This window comes from Arvicanthis niloticus, chromosome 14, assembly GCF_011762505.2.
Source record: "Arvicanthis niloticus isolate mArvNil1 chromosome 14, mArvNil1.pat.X, whole genome shotgun sequence".
NCBI classification, from domain to species: Eukaryota; Metazoa; Chordata; class Mammalia; order Rodentia; family Muridae; genus Arvicanthis; species Arvicanthis niloticus.
The window spans coordinates 19,556,137-19,575,320 of record NC_047671.1 but is presented as its reverse complement, the minus strand read 5'-3'; the positions used below and the strand labels follow the sequence as shown (position 1 = coordinate 19,575,320).

Here is a 19,184-nt window from a genome sequence, read left to right as displayed (position 1 = left end):
ACTTGGCAATGGATGCTCTCATTTCCAGAACAGAGAAGGCACCAGAACCTTCTCCATTTGCAGTTCATTTCCAGGAACCAAAAGGTTGCGCTGTTTCCTTCTCACAGAATGGGGTTTCTTTTCTAAGCTGGGGGTCTCTCGGTGTGTGAATTTTAATGCCTCATTTATCCTTTTTGATTAATCTTGGAACAATGTGATTGCAGATTCCACCTAAATCCCATGTCTCATCCATTACAGAACTTGTTTATTTATTGAAATAAATGTAAAACTTATATCTTATAAATAAAACGTATTCCAGGATATTGTATTTATAAGATGTTGTTTTACTGTGAAGATTGCTTGACATGAATAATTTTTAAAAGATAGTGTCCTTAGTTGTGTTTTTATTTGAATTAACAATTTGGGCTACGTCCCTATTATCACTATTTCATTTGTGGAAAAATAACATATTGATAACTATGTAGAAAATGGAAATAGGCTTAGTCCTTACATATTGCTCTGCAAAATGGGTAAAATTAGAGAAAAAACACTCTTGCGATCAACCTCAATCAATGCTATTTGATATCAATTCCAAGTTTATATTTATGTAAGTGCTTGGCAATCTGAGGAGTGTACATAATTCCATAGAGCCTGTAGTTGGTGAACTCGAGGCGAAGTTATTCTGTGGCTGTCCCTCACTTCCTTGAAGCTACTATGCACAGCTGTGCTTGCAACTCAACAACAGAGAGAGCAAGGCAATATTCATTGGGAAATAAGGCTCATCTTCCTTTCAACTTTATGGAGAACTTGCAGCCTCCAAAGAACAACAATAGAGTAATCACAAGTTGAGATTACAGAGCCCAGATGAAATGAATCGCACAGGAGGGTGCTGTGGCGTGAGGCGACTTCCACAGTCGAAGCCTCGTGAATGCCAATGTGGAAAGCCCCACAGCCGCACGGGCTTAAGTGACAGTCTTTGCACTAGATAGCAAGCGAAACACCTGTGCTTCATTCAGAGACAGGAAGGTGTGTCTGGAGATGTAGAAGAGAGTTGAGATTTTCATTTTCTGTGAGGTTTTATTATTGCTGTTGTTGCAAAATCGTAAATAATAAAGATAAAGTATCTCAATTGTGGAAAGTCATTTTATGAGTCATTCGATTCAAAATGATTAGCAGTTTTAATTTTTTTTTTTTTAGGAACAAATAAGAATATAAAGAGAGAGTTAAATGAAATTTGCATCTTTCCAGACAGCTTGGCGTGTCAGGTATAAAATTCTGGCAATTTCCTTCCAAACATCTGATACTGTGGGCTTAGGGAGGCGACCTGTATAGTTTGTATTGCTCCTGGGTGTTTTCAGCTGTGACGTCAATAAGTTAAGAGACTTTCTAAAAGATTAAGCCACAGAACAATAGCTTGGTATAGTATTTGCTTTCTGACATAATATTCTTAGTAAAGGCCATTGATAGTATATTTCTGTGTATATACACTTCCTGTGCATTAGGTAGATTTAACCCAGTAAGCCTTTGATAAGAGTTATGACTTATGTGTATCTGAAGAGTATCTCAGGCTTGCCTTTACGGAATGTTAGGACCGCTCTTATATAACTCTAGTAACAAGTTCAACCTATAATTCTAGAAGAAAGTGCATCATATTATCATATTTTGTCATATTGTCAAAAGATGTTTAAAGTCCCCAAAAGCTAAGAAACTACCATCTACTGGTAGATATGGGCATCATGTTCTTACACCACCATATACCCACTTAGAATGGAATCCTCCTAAAATTCAAACACCTCAAAAAAATAAAAATCAACACATACTCATTATACACCTACTAAGTGCTAGACCCCTTGGTGGTGGGCAACCATTATGAAGACTTACGCAAAGATGACCTTAGTTGTTTTTACAAGCAAGCATGCCTTTTTATAATGCTTTAAAGAAGGCCCAGTACCAGTAATATTCATTGTAGACTAATAAATGCAGACATTATATGACTCTTAAAAATCCAGTGATCGCAATTACATCATAAATAATATAATCACATCTCCCATGGTAGCATACCATGCAACATAGAAGCAAAACCAGCCATATGTCACTGTAATTATTGTGGAGTTTCTTTGTTATCAGCATTTAACAATGAGGCAAATAACATGAATTGTTTTTTTTTTCTATAGTGCCTAGAATCTAGTTAAATAGACTGTTTCAGCAGAGAGAGCAAACCAAAGTTAAATTTATGAGAATGGCATGTTAAGAATGTTTATTCACTGTTTCCATCCACAACAATGGACACTAATGTCCAAGTGTGTGAGAATGAGGTGTCCCACTCAGGGAAGATCTGGGAGCTGGACTGTCTAAGGTAGAATATAGCTTAAATAAGGACAGATGACCCAACAAGGAAAACCAAAGATGCTGTGAAACGAACAGGAACACACATCACACATGCCAAGTAACTGAACAGTGTCGCCTTTCAAAGTGACAATGCATGTATTCATTTTATGTCTTTGGCATTTTGTTGGCTCTGTTAACTCCCCCACAGAAATGAAGGTAGGTTAGGTCCTTTCCACAGCACCCTTTGGTGGCGTGTACGTGTGAATGGGTGTGCTCTCTGCCAGCGCATCAAATGCAATGTGTTCCACCTCTGTATGTCAGTAGCTCATTAATAAAAGCAAGCGAAAGACCTGACTATGAAGTCAATAATAATGAGGACATTTGAAAGCTAGTGGACTAGCTACCATAAGTGTGTGTTATCATTGAAAGTAGATGTGGTGCTGTTAATTTTTTCACTTAATAATATGCAATATTTTAAGAAAAGGTATTCTCAAATTGAAGTTATAGTTAGTTAAGCTGTGTTTATCTGGCAAACCTCTCTGAACATGAATTCTTTATATCTCGTTCTTTTGGGTTTTTGTTTGTTTGTTTGTTTGTCTTTCTTTTTGACATGGTATGTGGCCTTGGCTTGCTGACACTCACTTTATAGACCAGGCTTTCCTCAACTTACAGAGATCTGCTGGCTTCTGCCTCCCATGTGCTGGGATTAGAGATGTGTGCAACCACACCTGGCAATTTCTTCCTTTAATACACACACACACACACACACACACACACACACACACACACATGTATGTATGTATGTATGTATGTATGTATACACACACACACACCATATATCATAAATTACATCTTACTCATTTATTTCATATGTGTGGCATGCTATGCCTGCAGAGGTCAGGGGGCAACTTTCACAAGTTGGTTTTTCCCTGCCACATGGATTCTGGCAATCTATCTGACAGCAGGTGCTTTCACCTGTATCTCTCCAGACCTTTCAAGTTGATTCCTGTCATTGTGGAAAGAAGGGAAATGAATCTGTGGTTAGTTTCTTTCTCCACCAAGTAAGCAAATGTGTTAGAACTCTGATTATGTGTCTGTGACAACTGTAACATTGTTGTGCTGGGGCAATGAGATAAAGGCACGATTTATTTAATAGAAGTTTATGTTATTCAATATTTGTGGAATAACAGACACATCCTAGAATGGTTCTTATCTGGAAATGTCTGCCCATCATGATTTTGGATTGTAGAGCATTCCAGATCCAGCATACATTGTGGCCACAGTCTGTCTGTTCCCGGAAAGTCACAGGGATTATCAGAGAGGCTCTGCTTGGTAGGAGATCAAAGTAACTCTCAATTGTTCCTATATGTTTTGAGTTGGTCTTCCTGAGATTCTTTATTACAAAGCAATGGTATGGTTTGGGGGATGACGGGGAGCTTTCAGCTCTGTGGCTTATTTTCAATAAGGAAGAAAAGATGTAGATGAACCCAGAACTCGTTCAGATTTCAAAAGGAAGTGAGAAATTCAGCTAGCATTTACAATTGTGTTTTTGTAGATTCTGTGGCTTGTCCAGTGAATTTACACATGGGAAAGAGTGGTATGTCTCACATGCTCTCTTAAGTTTTTGTTGTTGTTTGTTTTCTTTTGTTTTGTTTTGAGACAGGGGTTCTATATGAACCCCTGGTTTTCCTAGAGCTAGATCTGTAGACCAGGCTTGCCTCAAACTCACAGAGATATGCCTGCTTCCCAAGTGCTGGGATTAAGGGCATGCACCACTACCGATTGGTGTTAAAGTCTTTAAGTAACACAAATACAATCAACTTATTTTTTTTTCCTTTTTCATATTTGATCATTTTCATTATGATCTATGTAAACATTTAATAATTGTACTACTGTTTCTATTCAAGAAATATGTAATTCTTAGGAATCTATATTTTGAGGCAAATCTATCAAAAGATATGAGGAACTATACTATCTAACAAAGATATGAGGAACCACTAATTACATGCAACTTAGTATCGCTAATAACTCTGAAGGGTGCACAGCTGTGCACTGAATGGGTAAAGCTGACACTTTCCTGTGTGTTGTCCTTTCTGATATGTCCCTTTGCGTAGTACACATTTACCTTGTGATGGCATTAGTACAAAGGTAACCAAACATGACTTGCAAGGCCTCAACAGATGTCAAAGTATGTGCCATATCCTGTAATCAAGGACTAAGGTTAAAATAATTGAACAGTTATTTTAAGTTATTTTTCAACTTAAGTATTTTATAGTCATGTTTGGAGAAAAGCAAATGCTGACATTTTGGGAAATGAACATTCTGTCAAGCAAAGTAGAGGAAACTCTCATGTCACTGACTGGGTAGCGATTTGTTTGCAATTTGGTACCAATAACAATAATGTGAGCTTGGAGAATGGCTCAGGGGTAAAGCCTGTTGACCTGAGTTTGATCCCAAGAACTTACACAGTGTTAGGGAGAATGCTCTTCTATAAGTTGTCTGCTACATACATGTACATGCACATATATGCAAACACATTAAAATATTTTTTTTAATTTCAAAACATTCTACTAACCTCTTTTGAATTAGTTATTTTTCTCAGCCTTAAATAAAGAGAGGTAAGACCCTCACTCCACATTCCTTCTGGGCAGTCACCATGCATCATATTTAAATTGGTTTAGTGCTGGGAGTCAGCATATGCCAACATCAAACTTTGACAGAGCAATTCTTAGTTTAATGTTGTTTGCGTTTGACAAATGCTCACTCGTTTCTTTCAGTTTACCTAGCAGAGACCCAGCATTTCTCTTACCTGTGCCTTAGCTCTTACAGAGCATTTCTTCTGAGATCCTCGGGAGATTTTCCTGACACATCCATGAAGATGATGCAAGACTTATCTCACTTGTGCTGCTGTGGTCATACCTGTGTTTATGTGTAGAGGGAGGACGTAAGATCAATGGGACCAAAGGTCACCCCAGGTCATTTAGAATTGAGGCACACAGTGTTTAAAACAGGGATGCAGGACTCTGAGATGCAGTATGACCCATTCCCTTGCCCTTAGGGAGGCTAAGAGTGATCTGCTCCTGCTACCTCCTTAAGATGCTGTCGATTCTAGAACAGACTGGCTTCCAGTTACACAAGAGCATTTAAGCAGAGTCTTTATAAAACAGGGACCTGCGCTGGACTCTTGAAGGTCAGCATGATGCTGTCCTTGGACACTCTTTCTATTATAGGCACCCTCAGAGATGCTCTCTACAGCATCTGAAAGTTGTGTGTTCTCTGTCCAGCAATTTGCTGTTCTACTTACTGGATGATGTCAAACTATTAAATGTAATCAACGGAAACCTCAGGAAATTGCTAGAATTCCACTCCAGAGGGGGTTCACAAGCCCTAGACAATTAGTCTATTTTGAATGAAAATTACTTGCATTGTGGTACTACCCCCACCCCGATTATTATTGAGCAATGTACTAGGAAGCCAGATATCTATTCGTAAGTTTGTAAAAAAAAAAAAAATGTTGTTCTGCTGTTCATCCTGTGTACAAATTCCAATGAGCTTCATCAATCCATTTCTAGGGAGAAGAAGTTTTCAAAAGTAATTCTCTAGCCTAACAAATAGACAGACTCAGAATTTCTCTCTTTAGTTTTGGGGTAATTTTTTTTAAGCCTGTGCATCAATATGAATTGATTACATCTGGTAATCAATACAGAGGGACACAGAGCCATTCTCACACTTCGTTCACCTCAGACCTGTGGTCTGTCTTGGAGCTCACAGTGTAGGAAGTGCAAGACTCTGAGTCAACTTCCTCAGTCCCCGTTTTCATATTGTCCAGTCTGACGCTTCCTCCTTGTACCAAAATAGAAGTGGTTTGTTTGTATATGATGCTTAGAGACATGCCATGGATCACAATGTATTAGGATAAATGATTTAAAAATAATCTTTTTTTTTTTTTTCCCAATATTCCCAGAGGGAAGAGGCTGACAGCTCAGGGAAAACTCAAAAGCAGACTGAGTTTCCTCTTCCCAAATAAGATGTCTTCTCTGTGTGTTCAGAATGTTGTTTGTGTTATCTCTTGTAATTCCACTTAGTATTTGAGAGACTCAATGGTGTGCGTGAGTATCGAAGTTCCTCACTCTTGTATAACCTGAAGAGAGTCGGTATAAACTTCCATGGGAGTCCAGTCTACAGTTTCCACCAGGATCAAACAGACCCATCTGTGTCTTCTGCTCCTGCTAGCTGGTGTCCAACTTAATCTTATCCTATAGTAGGTTAGCACAGGCTGGACCATCTGTAAGAGGAATCTCACTAAACTTCTGGTTTAGTGAATTGCATAGCCATTGAGATCAGTTACATGACTGGTATGCTCACGGAATGCGTTTCCACCCAACAGTGAAAGCGGGTGGGAGGGTGGGATGGTGGGATGGTGAGTCCATCCAGAGGAAGTACACACAGGATTCAGGAGCCTGGTTTTCACATCGATTCTGCATGCTGCTGTCTGTCTCCCAGATAACATCTGTGCCGTTGCTAATACACAGTGAAAAACGAGGAACTCTTTTTCCTGAGTAGGAAGAATAGGGCCCAATGGTAAAAGTCAAATATTTATGAAACAAATCTGGTTCAAAACAAATATTTTTTTTCACTGCTTACCTTAGCAATCGGTGTGGGGTACTTACAATCGATCTGACTACAAGCTATCTGTCCAGCCATGAAGAAAATAAATATTTGGTCATGTCATAAGCTATTTGAAAGTCTACACATGAGCCTAAGCCATAAAAGAATCAAGTTGAAGGTTACATAGGCACTTATATCTAGGAAGTCATGGTACAAATTCAGCTCCATAGTCTCTGCTAATATTGCTAATATTTGACATGATTGTGTAGCAAAAGCTACTTCCCAAGTAAATTCACATATCTGGTAGCCTATATTAATTTCAAATTATTATTCCATGAGAGCATTTTCATGCCACTGAAATGATTTGCATGACTCTTATTTTATCTGAGATTTTTATTTAAAAAATGTATGTTTTTACATTATTTATTGTGTGAGCATGCATATTTGTCTGTGTGTCTGCCACAGTGTGAATGCAGAGGTCAGAGAATAATGTGTAGAAATCAATTTTCTCCAACATGTGGGTAACCAGGGATCAAAGTCAGGAAGTCAGGTTTGGTGGCAAGACCCCTTATGTGCTGAACCATCTTATCAGCCTTTATCCAAAAGTTATTAACATAATATTCATTGATTTTAAATAGATCAATCTTTTAACAATATTTATTTGAGCTAAATATATTTATTCTCTTAAATAATGAGCATAGTAACTAAAGTTTGAATTTTAATGAGAAAAAAAGTTAGGTTTTTTTTCTTTTTATTATAGTCTTGTGTTTAAGTGTTTGTGTGTGTGTGTGTGTGTGTGTGTGTGGTGGGGGTTGCACATGAGTGCCCATAGAGGCCATATCGTTTCAATTGTTGTGGAACTGTAGTTACCTACAATGGTGAGCCACCTGAAGTAAGTGCTAGGAATGGAATTCAGGAAGAGCAGTGTATGCTTTTTGAACAATCTCTATCCCCCAAGAAAATATTTTTAAAGTAGACCTGTTCATTGCTACTGCTGCTGCTACTACTACTATTTATTATTATTATTATTATTATTATTATTATTATTATTATTGGTTCGTTGAGGCAGGGTCTCTCTGTGTAGACCTTGCTATTCTGGAACTCACTCTGTAGATCAGGCTGGCCTCAAACTCTGGGATTAAAGGTGTGCGCCACCAGGGCCAGCTCTGCATTACTTTTTAAGAGCACATAAAATATTTTACATTGTAAACCCCTCAATTTCAAGATAGAAATAGATGTAGACAGTAGTTTATCAGAGTTCACCATTCCATTGCAAAACTGTCGTAGGGTTCCAGTCATCACAGCAAATTAGAAAGGACAGAAAGAGGGAGAGAGGTAAGGGGCAGCGTAAAGAGAGAGGGAGAGGGAGAGAGAAGGAGAAAGACTGACTGCTCGTGTCTGTATGCCTGGAAGTCCCTGTACCTAGCTCATTATTTTGGTAATTAGATCTTTAATAAAAATGTATGTCATCACACCCAATAGGATTTTTTTGTCACTGCACTTTAATTTGGATATTAAACATTAACCCCTAATTACAAGCCATCAGAGCTTATTCAAATTTTTCATAATACAGCAGTCCACTTCTAAGCATTTCCTACTTAAACACCCACATCAACTTAGCTCATGAGTCAAACCTCTCGGTTAGAGTGACTCCTGCTGGAGAGTGAGTGATGTAAATGCTGCGCCTTCTCTAACTCCAGGCTTTCTCAGTGGTTCCGAGCAGCTTAGACAGCCTCCTCCTGCCACCGCGAAAAATCTGCTGTTCTTCTGATTTTACATACAGAAACATACTTTTGAATCCCAAGGAATCACCAAAAATCAATGTGAAAGGTCTTATGTTACAGGCATACTTCTCAGACTAATGGTCTACAATTTCTAGGCAAATTGTGAGTAGGTACCTCACAATTGGCTTTGTAATTTTATGTGTTTTGTTTTCTTGTAAGTAAACTTCCAGGACCTAAGACTTTTCAGGCTGGTTGTTGTTGTTGTTGTTGTTCTTATTATTATTATTATTATTATTATTATTATTATTATTATTATTGCACGGAGGAAGCAGGGAGAGTAAGAACTGTCCTCTCATTGATAGCACACAGCTGATCTGCTGAGGGAGCTGTCTTCTCTCCTTTAAATCCCAGAAGGAGCCAGTGTTGGATGTAAAGCATGCAGCTAGCACTCACACCTGTGCTGTCTGGCTTGGCCAAGCAAGCTCCCTCTGCTGTAGAGTAGCTATGGTGTCATTCCTATACCCACAGTTCCACTCTCCAGCGGAAGCCTTCTGGGTGTCATAAGTTTGTTCATATTCTGGTTCTGTTGCATCAGTCTCTTCTTGGTTTATGAAATGTCATCTAAGACTTTTCAATTTTCATTTCTTGTCTTAAAAGTGAGATGGAAATACCTCTTACAAGGTACTTGCTGTGAGAATTAAACAAGCGAAGGTCTTTACTCTTTAAATTGCTTATCCTTGTAGATGTATTGAGTACCGTCTTTGATATCACTCACTGGATTGATGGATATCCCCATCTCTTAATTCATGACATTTATCTAATCCAACTGTGCTACATAAAAGGAACCAGCATTGTAGAAGTAAGCAATACATATAAACTTTTATGTGATTAGTGACTTAAACAAGGAGTTGTCATGTTTTTGCAAGTTATGTGATAGTTAGGGGCATGGCATTCCTTCCATGATACCACCATGCATGCATACATGCATCCATTCATCCATTTATCCATTCATTCATCCATCCACCCATCCATCTGTCCATTCATTGTTTAGCTCACATTCAAAGCCACTCCACTTTATTTAGGTAGACATGTATTTGTGTAGTAGGTTTATTTAGACACTGGTGTTGTATAAGTTTGCATTTATTGTTTTTCTGTGGGTAAAGGGTAGAATTTGCTCTATGGCTGGGAATTTCTTTCTTTCTTTCTTTCTTTCTTTCTTTCTTTCTTTCTTTCTTTTCACCTGTAACAGTTTGTTGTCTAAATCTTTAAAAATATATAATCTCTCCTACTTGAATAAAAGCAATAATTGTTAGTCATAATTTTCATTATGTTCAGGAGTCTGCTTGCATCTCTTGGCTACATGGTTATGTCTCCATCAGGTAGAATGTTGTCCTGTGTCTTAATCTTCCAACCTTTCTTGGATGGATCTTAACTGGAAGTTGGGAATCATGTAAAAGGTGTTTGTGGAGTGGTTGAATAAATATATTAACCCAGGGGCTGCTTTCAATAACTGTAGGATTGGGGTAGTTACTTGTTCAATGGTGTAATTCATTCACCCCACAAGATCTTACTGAGTATCTCTCTACCTTTCTGGAACTATGACACCATTACCTTGAGAGTGTCTGTTCAAAGAACTCCCAGTTTCCTGTGACGTCATATATATATGCTGCAATCACCAAATGTGCTTCACCTCAAATATATCTTATCAAGGAACTCTTGGAAAAAAATAACAGATTGTTAACTAGATTCTAGGAGAAATAAATGGTATTGACATCTTTTAGTAATCAGTTTTATTATTTAATAAATATTGATGGCTCGTTTCACCATCTACTGCATTTCCAATGATGCTTGCTAGTTAAGTATCAGAAAGAGAGCTGGCCCACTGTTTAGCCTGGCTGTCATTTCAGTGATGAAAGGGGCCTCATTGTTAAGGTCCTGTTGAGTAAGTATACACTGATGCAAACCAGGGGAAGGCCTTACACACTAGCTGCTTAAGATCCAGACTTCTTTTTAAATGATTATAAAACACATGGATTCTTGCATACAGCTCCAGTCGTCTGTGCTCGCTCCCCACGCATCACACTCAAGATTTACCACGAATGATATTTCTGTCACAAAGACAACTTCAGAGTCTGAGATTGAAGAACTGTCTCAATTGACAAGGCACTGACTTGAGTTCTGTGAGTGACATGTACTTCAAGGGCAGCAAAGCAAACCCCACGCATCACTGGATGACAGTGCATCCTGCCTCGCTGGGCATCATTCACAAATAACCCTTCAAAGTTGTACATCTTCATTAACCAATACAGATATACACTTTTGAAATGTTAGAATCTTTTTTTTTTGCATCAGCTAATAAATCCTAAAAGCTTAAAGTTCTAGTTCTCCTTTAACTATTTTTTTTCACTTGCCAAATCGAAAGACCTTAAAGTCTTATCAAATGAAAGTATTTAGTTGCACCCGTCTTAAAGAAATCATATCCTTACCTTTAAAAACTATGAGTTTATATATAATTGATGGAGAGGCATTTACATCTTTGCAAAATGTACAAGAAAATAGATTTAATGTAGATGAAAAGAAATAATTGTTTATGGAAATAGTCCAGGGCTTCTAGCAGCCACATCCAGAGTAGTGGGTAAGATCCAGAGGCAGTCCTCTAAATAAGGGGTTTCTCCGAGAACAGCACAGGGACAATAGCAACAATCCCACCCTAACTTCTCGCTCCAAATTCCAGTGTCCAAGTTCCGGTTTTCACACTCTGTCCTGTGGCAGTGGGCACCCTGGCTTTGGGTGTTAACATTGAAGGTGGTTTAAAGGGTACAAATGGAATCCTGTCAGATTGACAACTAACTGTTCTAATGAGGAAAAAATCCTCAAAGCATGAAATTTGAATGAAATGTGTGATTATAATTCAAGTACTGTTTACACAAACCTCTGGGGACCTTCCGAATAAATGCAGAGCAAGTGAGTTAGACAAACCTCTGGGCCCTGTGTGTGTGTGTGTGTGTGTGTGTGTGTGTGTGTTTTAGTGGGGTGGGGGGAACTTTCCAGCCTTAGGTAAGCCTCTGCTCTCCAGTCCACTCCAGCCCTCCGTTGTCTATTGATACTGAATGTGTTTTGTTACCGCGTTGAGTCGTAAGGAAATAGGTGCTTTGCATTATTAAAGTTGATTCTGAAGAGTAGATGTGTGCTCGGTGGCATTTGCCTCGGCATATGCAAATGATTTAGTTTCATTTGGGATCAATTCCCAGAGGCCCTCCTTTCCTGTGATGCTCTGAATTTGGCAAGCTCAAGTCAGCCCATCTCCCCCCCCCCCTTCTTTCCTTTCCTTTTTTTTTTTTTTTAGACTCCCCTTTTGTTAGTTGATATATTTTTCAAAAGACAACAAAAATATCCCCCCCCCCCCCGCTCGGTAGAAACCTTGCAATTCTATTGTTCAGTGGCGATCAATAAAGGTGAAGGGAGGTTTGCATTTTCCTAAAGTTCAGTAAAATTTAAGTTTACAAAAAAAAAAAAAGTGCGTGGAACGTTTAAAATATTTATGCAGAAATCAGGCTCCTGGGGCGAGTCAAAACTCTGAAAAAAACGTGGTCTCTAAGGTACCTTTTTAGGAATTGACAGCTGTGAGCGATTGGTAGATTCGGACTTAACCAATAAACTTGCCTTAGAACCCAGCAAACAAACAGGCTTAAGTTGCAGCTGGGTTCTCCATTGCCTTGGCAGTCCAGACTGCAGAGTGTGTGGGTTTGGGGTGCCCAGCCCTAAGGAGGGAAGCCTGGCTTCATGGCATTTAGCTAGCCCGCTTTTGTCCACGCAGCCGGCTGCAGTGTGGCGAGGTGAAGTTCACCGGTGGGCGGCCACCCTCTGCCCTGGGTCTGAGAGCCTGGGGCTTGCAGAGCCCTGGGCTGGCCGCTCTGTTACTCTGTTTCATTCCGCAACCCGGTTTTGTAGGTTGTTGACCAAGCAGCCAGAGAACACTGCCCCCTCTCTCTGTTTGAGCGAGGTCAGAGACGTGGTGGGTTTTTTTTTTTTCCCTTCCTCCACTACGCCCCCCCCCGCCCCCCTTTCTCCGAATCGAGTTCTCAGGCAGCTGCGTACAATGCTGGGAGCTAGCCAGCAGCAGAGACAGATGGCAGAGTTATTAGATGTGCATCGTACGATTCCCTTCCTGCCACTCGCTTTTTAATCAAATTAAAACAAAAAAGAAAGAGAGGGAGAGAGAGAGAGGGGGAGTCAATTAACCGCATTTGTATTCTGCTCAATAATGGACCCTGTTCCACTTTTACCCTAAGGCAGTTGAGTGGAAATTTTAGAGAAGAAAAGGGGTGCCTAAAACAAAACAAAAAAAGAGGGAGAGAAAGAGAGAGAGACACACACACAGAAGGAGAGAGACAGAGAGAGAGAGAGAGAGAGAGAGAGAGAGAGAGAGAGAGAGAGAGAGAGCAGAAGTGAAGCCTGCAGGAATTTGTAAGAATCGGCATTATTCGAGGAACTGAACTGATAAAAACCCCTCGGAAAAGTTGCAGCGATCTCGAGTGCTCGGCTGCGGCGCTGCACAGGCCGGGCCGCCATCCAGCCTGCGCGAACTTGAGCGTCTGACAGCAGCGCCGGGGCCTCCCCCGCCCGCCAGGAATGGTCTCTTCCTGCTTTGCATATTCACCACGCTTGGCCCGGCCATATGGGAAAATGCAACTGAAGGAATTGTTGTGAAAAAAGGGACAGCGAGTTTGAAATAAAAGTTGTTAGAGTGGTACTGAGGAGAAAAAAAGAATCCGAGGCCATGTACTGCGCATACACCATCCCGGGCATGGGCGGCAACTCTTTGATGTACTACTATAATGGGAAAGCGGTAAGCGAACTCGGGCTGCGAGGGGCATTGGGGACAAGTTTTATGGTCACAGGGATGAGCATTCTAGGCGGGGAGCATTGTTTGCGAAGTTGTGCAGGACTGCCGCACCTTTCTCGGTGCCATGAAATATTTATCATCTGCGAGTCCTAGGATGTTTCTCTTGCCTTCTTCTTGCTTTTTGCCTTTCCCCCAGTAGAGAACCATCAAAGCTTTACAAAGCTCCTGAAAGTAGATCCCAGAGAGAAAGTTTGCAGTCAGGTGAACTTAGGAGGCTGTACGATTTAAAATAATACTAATTTAAAAGGGTCTTTTGGCAAAATTCTTTTTGCTTTCAAATGATTGAAAGGAGGAGCAGATTATGAAGAAAACCGAGAAAGCCCAAGTTAGCCTGAGAAAAAATTGGGGGTAAGTTTGTCTCCGGATTGAGGTTTTGTGCTGTCTAAAGTCTTACTAAGTTGGAAACCATGGAGAGTGGACAACAGATAAGAGATTAAAATAGACCAAAAACTTAGAACGGACATATCTGATGGAGTAGATTATATAAGCTTGTTTTTTAAACCAAAAAAGGAAGGGGGGGGAGGATAAGAATCCACTCGTGCATGTAACAATATTGTGAGTTATTTGTACTGTGTGGCGTTTTCCTCAATTTCCCCTCTTCTAACAGAAAAAGCTTTATTTACGTGGGGGAAAGTGTCTGGTATCTTGTGTATAACCCCAGCAGAAGGTTTATACTTGCCATCTGGAGGTTTATTTTATTTTATTTTATTTTTCCTTTGCCTGGGCCCTCTGAAGGAAAAGGATTTCAATATTTTGTAAATCGTAAATTGGTATGTGGTGCTCTCAGGAAGAGTTGGCCAATGGAGGAGTAAAATTTCATCTTAAAATAGCAAAGAACGGAGATGACGGTGAAAAGCAGCCCTTTAGGAACTGGTCTCATGTTGTACTTTGAACTTACATTTGGGTTGCTTTTAATCAGAGTGTGATAGTTGGGCCAAGGAGACCGATCAGAGCTTTCACGAAGGCCCAGTTCAGAAACACTGATTGGCACAAGCGAGTTAAGTGTGTGTGTGCTGGTAGATGCATATATATATATATATATATATATATATATATATATATATATATACACACACACACATATATACGTAAATATGCACAGATGTATGCATAGTGCTTATTTCTAGTGGCCTCACTGGTATGTATACATATACATAAGCTTTTGAGTTAGCTTAAGGAATTTAACAGTTATCCAGGTTTATGAATTACTACTTTTATTTTGAAATATCAGTAAATCATCACACATTTATAAATACGTATGCCTTTTAAAATCCCCCCTTTAAAGAAGATTGCATGTAATCAGAACAGTAGTTAAACATGGGAAATAAAGTTGGTGTTGAAGTAAAAGGCTTGTGTTATAGATTGGTCAGTGCTTAAATCTGTGACCTTAAATATTGGGCTTAGAAAACTGAGTTTTAAAAAGAATGTATCTGGATTGCAATCGTTAGGGGTTTATCCGTATTTAAGACTTTTGCCTGTGCTCTCTTAGTCATTCTCATACACACCATAATATTTCCGTTGATTTTTAAAGCCCTTTTCAGTAAACTTCACTAATGCTATTAATGTGATCAACAAATGTGTCTGTGAAAGTAGTGAGATACGGCCCAGGAGTTGGTTGCCCTGTGCACTAAAGAATTATATATTATACACTATATATTATATGCATAAATATGAAAAGATTATATGTTACCTTATGTATTACAATAAATACAAGTTGTGGGTTTTAACTTTAAAGATTACTAATGATGTGAATTTTATATGTTACTTACTAGTTTTACATCTTAGACAGCTGAATTGTCAAATTTTTAGCTAAGGCTTGGGCATTTTAATTTCCTTATGGCCCAAAGGAATTTTTAAAAATATGTATTCCATTCCTACAGCTTGCCAGTTGCCTCTACCATAAGAAAATGCTGACTATGACATCATATCACTAATATGCCCTCGCAGTTGCCAAATATTTTGGTTGTTAGACTTTTTTTTTTTTTTGAAAGGATGGTACTCATAAAATCAAGATCACTCTGTCACAGGAAGTGTATTTATAGGAACTGTTTTAAGACGTTTATTAAAAACAAATCTGGTGGTGTGTATCTCTATTGATTCAAACACTAGAAAGAGGCAAATTGTACATATATTATACTTAGGAAAAATAGCCATGTGGAGCCTCAGCAGAAAACCTTGGAAACCACGGATGGTCACTAGTACTTAGATTTAACTTGGTGACATAGCCAGCAAAGTTCACTTGTGTGTGGTCCACAGAAGGCCCGGTTCTAGACCATTTTCCAAGACACCCTCATGCATACCCTGGGGAAAGGGCTTTCTGTTTATTCCACAGTGTGTATTGTGCTGGCTCTACTTCTATATGCAGCTGCCTTTGGTTTGATGCCAGACATCTTGTGGAGATTGTATAGGTCATGCATTGATTGTTCAACATGTCTATGAAAGCGACTTTACCTTTCTTGAATTTTGTTTGTCTGAGGTCTGACTATTTGTATCGTGTGTGTGTGTGTGTGTGTGTGAGAGAGAGAGAGAGAGAGAGAGAGAGAGAGAGAGAGAGAGAGAGCACACTGTGTTTTCCAACCTGAACTGTTAAGCTTGGCTCTCTCTATGGCACAGGTTTTCCTCTGAAGACAGCCCAGCACTGAATTCCTTCTTTTTTTTCCCCAGTGACAAGTCAATTACTTGTTTAAATTCAGTTTGAACTCTCTGAACTGAGAGAGGCTAGAGGAAGCAGGTTTTTCCCTGTGAATAAACAAAAGAAGAAAAATGGAAAATCCTTCCCAAACACTGTTTTTTTTTTTTAGGTTGCAGCAAGAATACAGAAGAACATGACAGTTATCTTCTTTTTGAACCAGCAAACACAGTGTTTGTAAAAAATCCCCCCCCCCCCACTTCCTAGCAAGAGAAACACTTTAATCAAATGATATTTTGGGACAAAGGAAAATGTAGACGGGCTCTGTCACCTTAGGGTAGAAAACGCCCTGCTATAATGCCCAAATGTTGCCACGCTTGCACTGAGGACAGTGATTTGTCCTTAAGTGTAGATTTCATGAGCTAAGACCTTAAATAACCTTAACCCAAGAGCTCTCAAAGAATAAATCTTGAGTGTAAACGAGAGCATTTGTAAAAACCCAGCTTTGCCTCAGGGGAGAGGTCAATGAAGAACTTGGCTAGTAATTTTTGGTGTGATTTTTTTTTCCCCCCTATGCATTAGTGCCTTGCATGTAAGTGAATGCCAGTCTCAGCTAAATGAAAATTTGAAGGAATTATCCTTCAACTGTCAGAAAAAGATTTCTGGAAGAGTAATGTTTCTTTTGAGTGTTGAGAACTCTAGCTTATGTCAAATTGTGCTACTGTCTGTCTTCATTAAGGCCATAAGAAGTACTGGGCATTATATAGGGCATAACCTGGTCTACAAAAAAAAAAAAAAAAAAAAAAGGCAAAAAGAAATCACTAATTCTAGCCCCAAATTTTGTTTTTTTTTTTTTTTTCAAGGTCCACATGCTCACCAAATTTGAATTTTAATGAGTAATTATTTGGTCAAATTGCATTTAGCTAAAATATGGCAATTCCACATAGATGAAGTTCTGGCAAATGAAATTGAAAACAAAAGTGGTAAAATTTCTTCCTAATGGTAATTTCTGATCACACCATAGGCTCGCCCGGCAGCGTGTGCATGTGTTAAGCCGTATAGGGAAACCTGTGATTATTCTAATTGCTCTTTTTTCTTCATCCTAACAAGCTTCAAACCGTGTTTCAAGCTAGTTGTTTTGAAATAGTTATTTGTCAAGTCATCAGATCTCAGAAGGCGAGGGAGAACCCAGCGTCCGTGTTTATAGTCCAACGGTTGGTCATATTATGCTGCTTTTCATCTTCAGAAAGTTCAAAGGCAAAAACGAAGCGAAACTCCTTTTTGATATTAAGGCCGCCCAAACCCAGAAGCATCGGAGTAACAGGACCCCTCAGCTCCCAGTCATTCTTGGAACAAAGTTCACCTGTGCACAAGTGAAAAATCACCATCAGCAAGCCTTTTTCTGAGCTCAAGTATGAAGGCTTCAGTTCTTATGAATTTGCCATGGAAATGGGCAGCATAAAAAGATTAATATCTTAATAGCACCAGAAATAACATTGCCGAGTACATTTTTCATATGACCTTTTCTTAAAAAATAAAATAAAAATCCTGGCTAGGGCAGTTACAGATAAGTAAGTACCAGGCTTTAAAGTTTTCCATAATGTGTTCAGTATGAAAATTGAAATTGACATTCTAAAAGTTAGTTTAGAAAATTATTATTTCAGACCCTTGGCTATAAACCTAAAGAACCAGTATAAATTTATTTCAATTTAAAAATATTTTAGTTGCTAATACAAAGGAAAAAATGGTTAGATCACAAACATTTTTTTTTTAGCTGCCGACTAATGTTTAAAAAATATCAAAGAAAAAGCATGTAGGAAAACATATATATTTTTTGAGCTCTCTATTTGGTATTATTGACATACAGAACATTTTGAGTGATTTTAAGATAACAATAAAATTGTTTTCCTGTCTGTATTTAATTTCTTAAAACAAAACTATGTTGATTTTGTCTAAGCTGGTAAAGGTTCACCAGGCACTTAATCTTGATGCTGGAGCCACCTCTTGCTCAGCTGTCTCTGATTAAATTTCCAAAAATCCCTGCTTGAGATTCACGGACGCCAGTTTTGCTGGGAGGCTAATTTCTTAGGAAGAAGCTGTGTATGTGGTTTGCTTTATTTAACCCCTGATTTCTGGTAGGTTTGACTGCTCCGACACTTGGGGAGCATCCGGCTCCCAGTATTAGATGATGGCATTGTTTCAGGAGTTAGGAGGAAGGACTCAGGGAGCAGAGAAGGGGGTGGGGGTGGGCAAAGGAATGGTCAGGGGAAAACAGGAGGAGCTGGGTCCTGTTAACTACCTTTCCAACTGATAGACAGGAAATTGTACTGCATGCTTCCTGCCCCTCCGTTTACTTGAGTCACCGAAAAATCCCTACTGTCTGTTTTTTTTTTTTTACTGCTCCTCCATTTTATTTTGATTTGTTTGTTTGTTTGTTTGTTTTAGTAAAATTGAAAAGGCACCACGAAGGCCTGAGGATAATTAATTTTTTTCTCTATGCCTTACTGGCCAAACAGCTTTACCTTCTTTTAACTGAAGACGTTATCAGATTTCGTCATCCCGAATGCTGTGTGTGTGTGTGTGTGTGTGTGTGTGTGTGTGTGTGTGTGTGTGTGTGTGTCTATTCCCAAACCAGCTTGAAACTTCTGTCACTTCTCTGGCACTGAGAGAGACGTTGCTGTGTCCTCTCTTTATGGTGGCCATGTTTCTGGTTAGCAGTCTGCCATCAGGAGAGTCATCAGGAACAGAACCAAAGCCCCTTAACCCCTAACCCAGTGAGAAGATAGCAATTTTTAAGTAACGGCTGCGATAAATTTAAAAGTTGTTCAAACTGGAGCTTTCTTTTACCCTGAGAAGAGAATTCAATGGGAGCATATGTTTGTTCCCCACAGCAACCCTAAATGCTTGCTTCCTAGCTCACACAGCAAGTGATGTGTTGTTTGCTGTTTTTTTTTTTTTTAATCCCCTCCAGTATCGTTGGATTTACACAAAGACACATTTGCTCATCCTC

General features: G+C 39.2%; 1 protein-coding gene across 16 annotated transcripts in view; it reads left to right on the top strand.

Moving 5' to 3' along the window:
* Positions 1–19,184, top strand: part of Tcf4 (transcription factor 4) — a 347,192-nt gene that overhangs the window by 237,698 nt on the left and 90,310 nt on the right. For 2 of the 16 annotated variants that reach the window (XM_034518311.2, XM_076912510.1), the window contains exon 1: positions 13,046–13,488. The exons of 12 other annotated variants lie outside the window; for them this stretch is intronic. In XM_034518311.2, the coding sequence (XP_034374202.1) occupies positions 13,420–13,488 (69 nt within the window). In that variant the 5' untranslated portion in view covers positions 13,046–13,419. Of the gene's footprint in view, positions 1–12,743; positions 13,489–13,510; positions 13,894–19,184 lie in introns of those variants that run through there. 2 more of the 16 variants (XM_034518310.2, XM_076912511.1) reach the window with 2 other exon arrangements.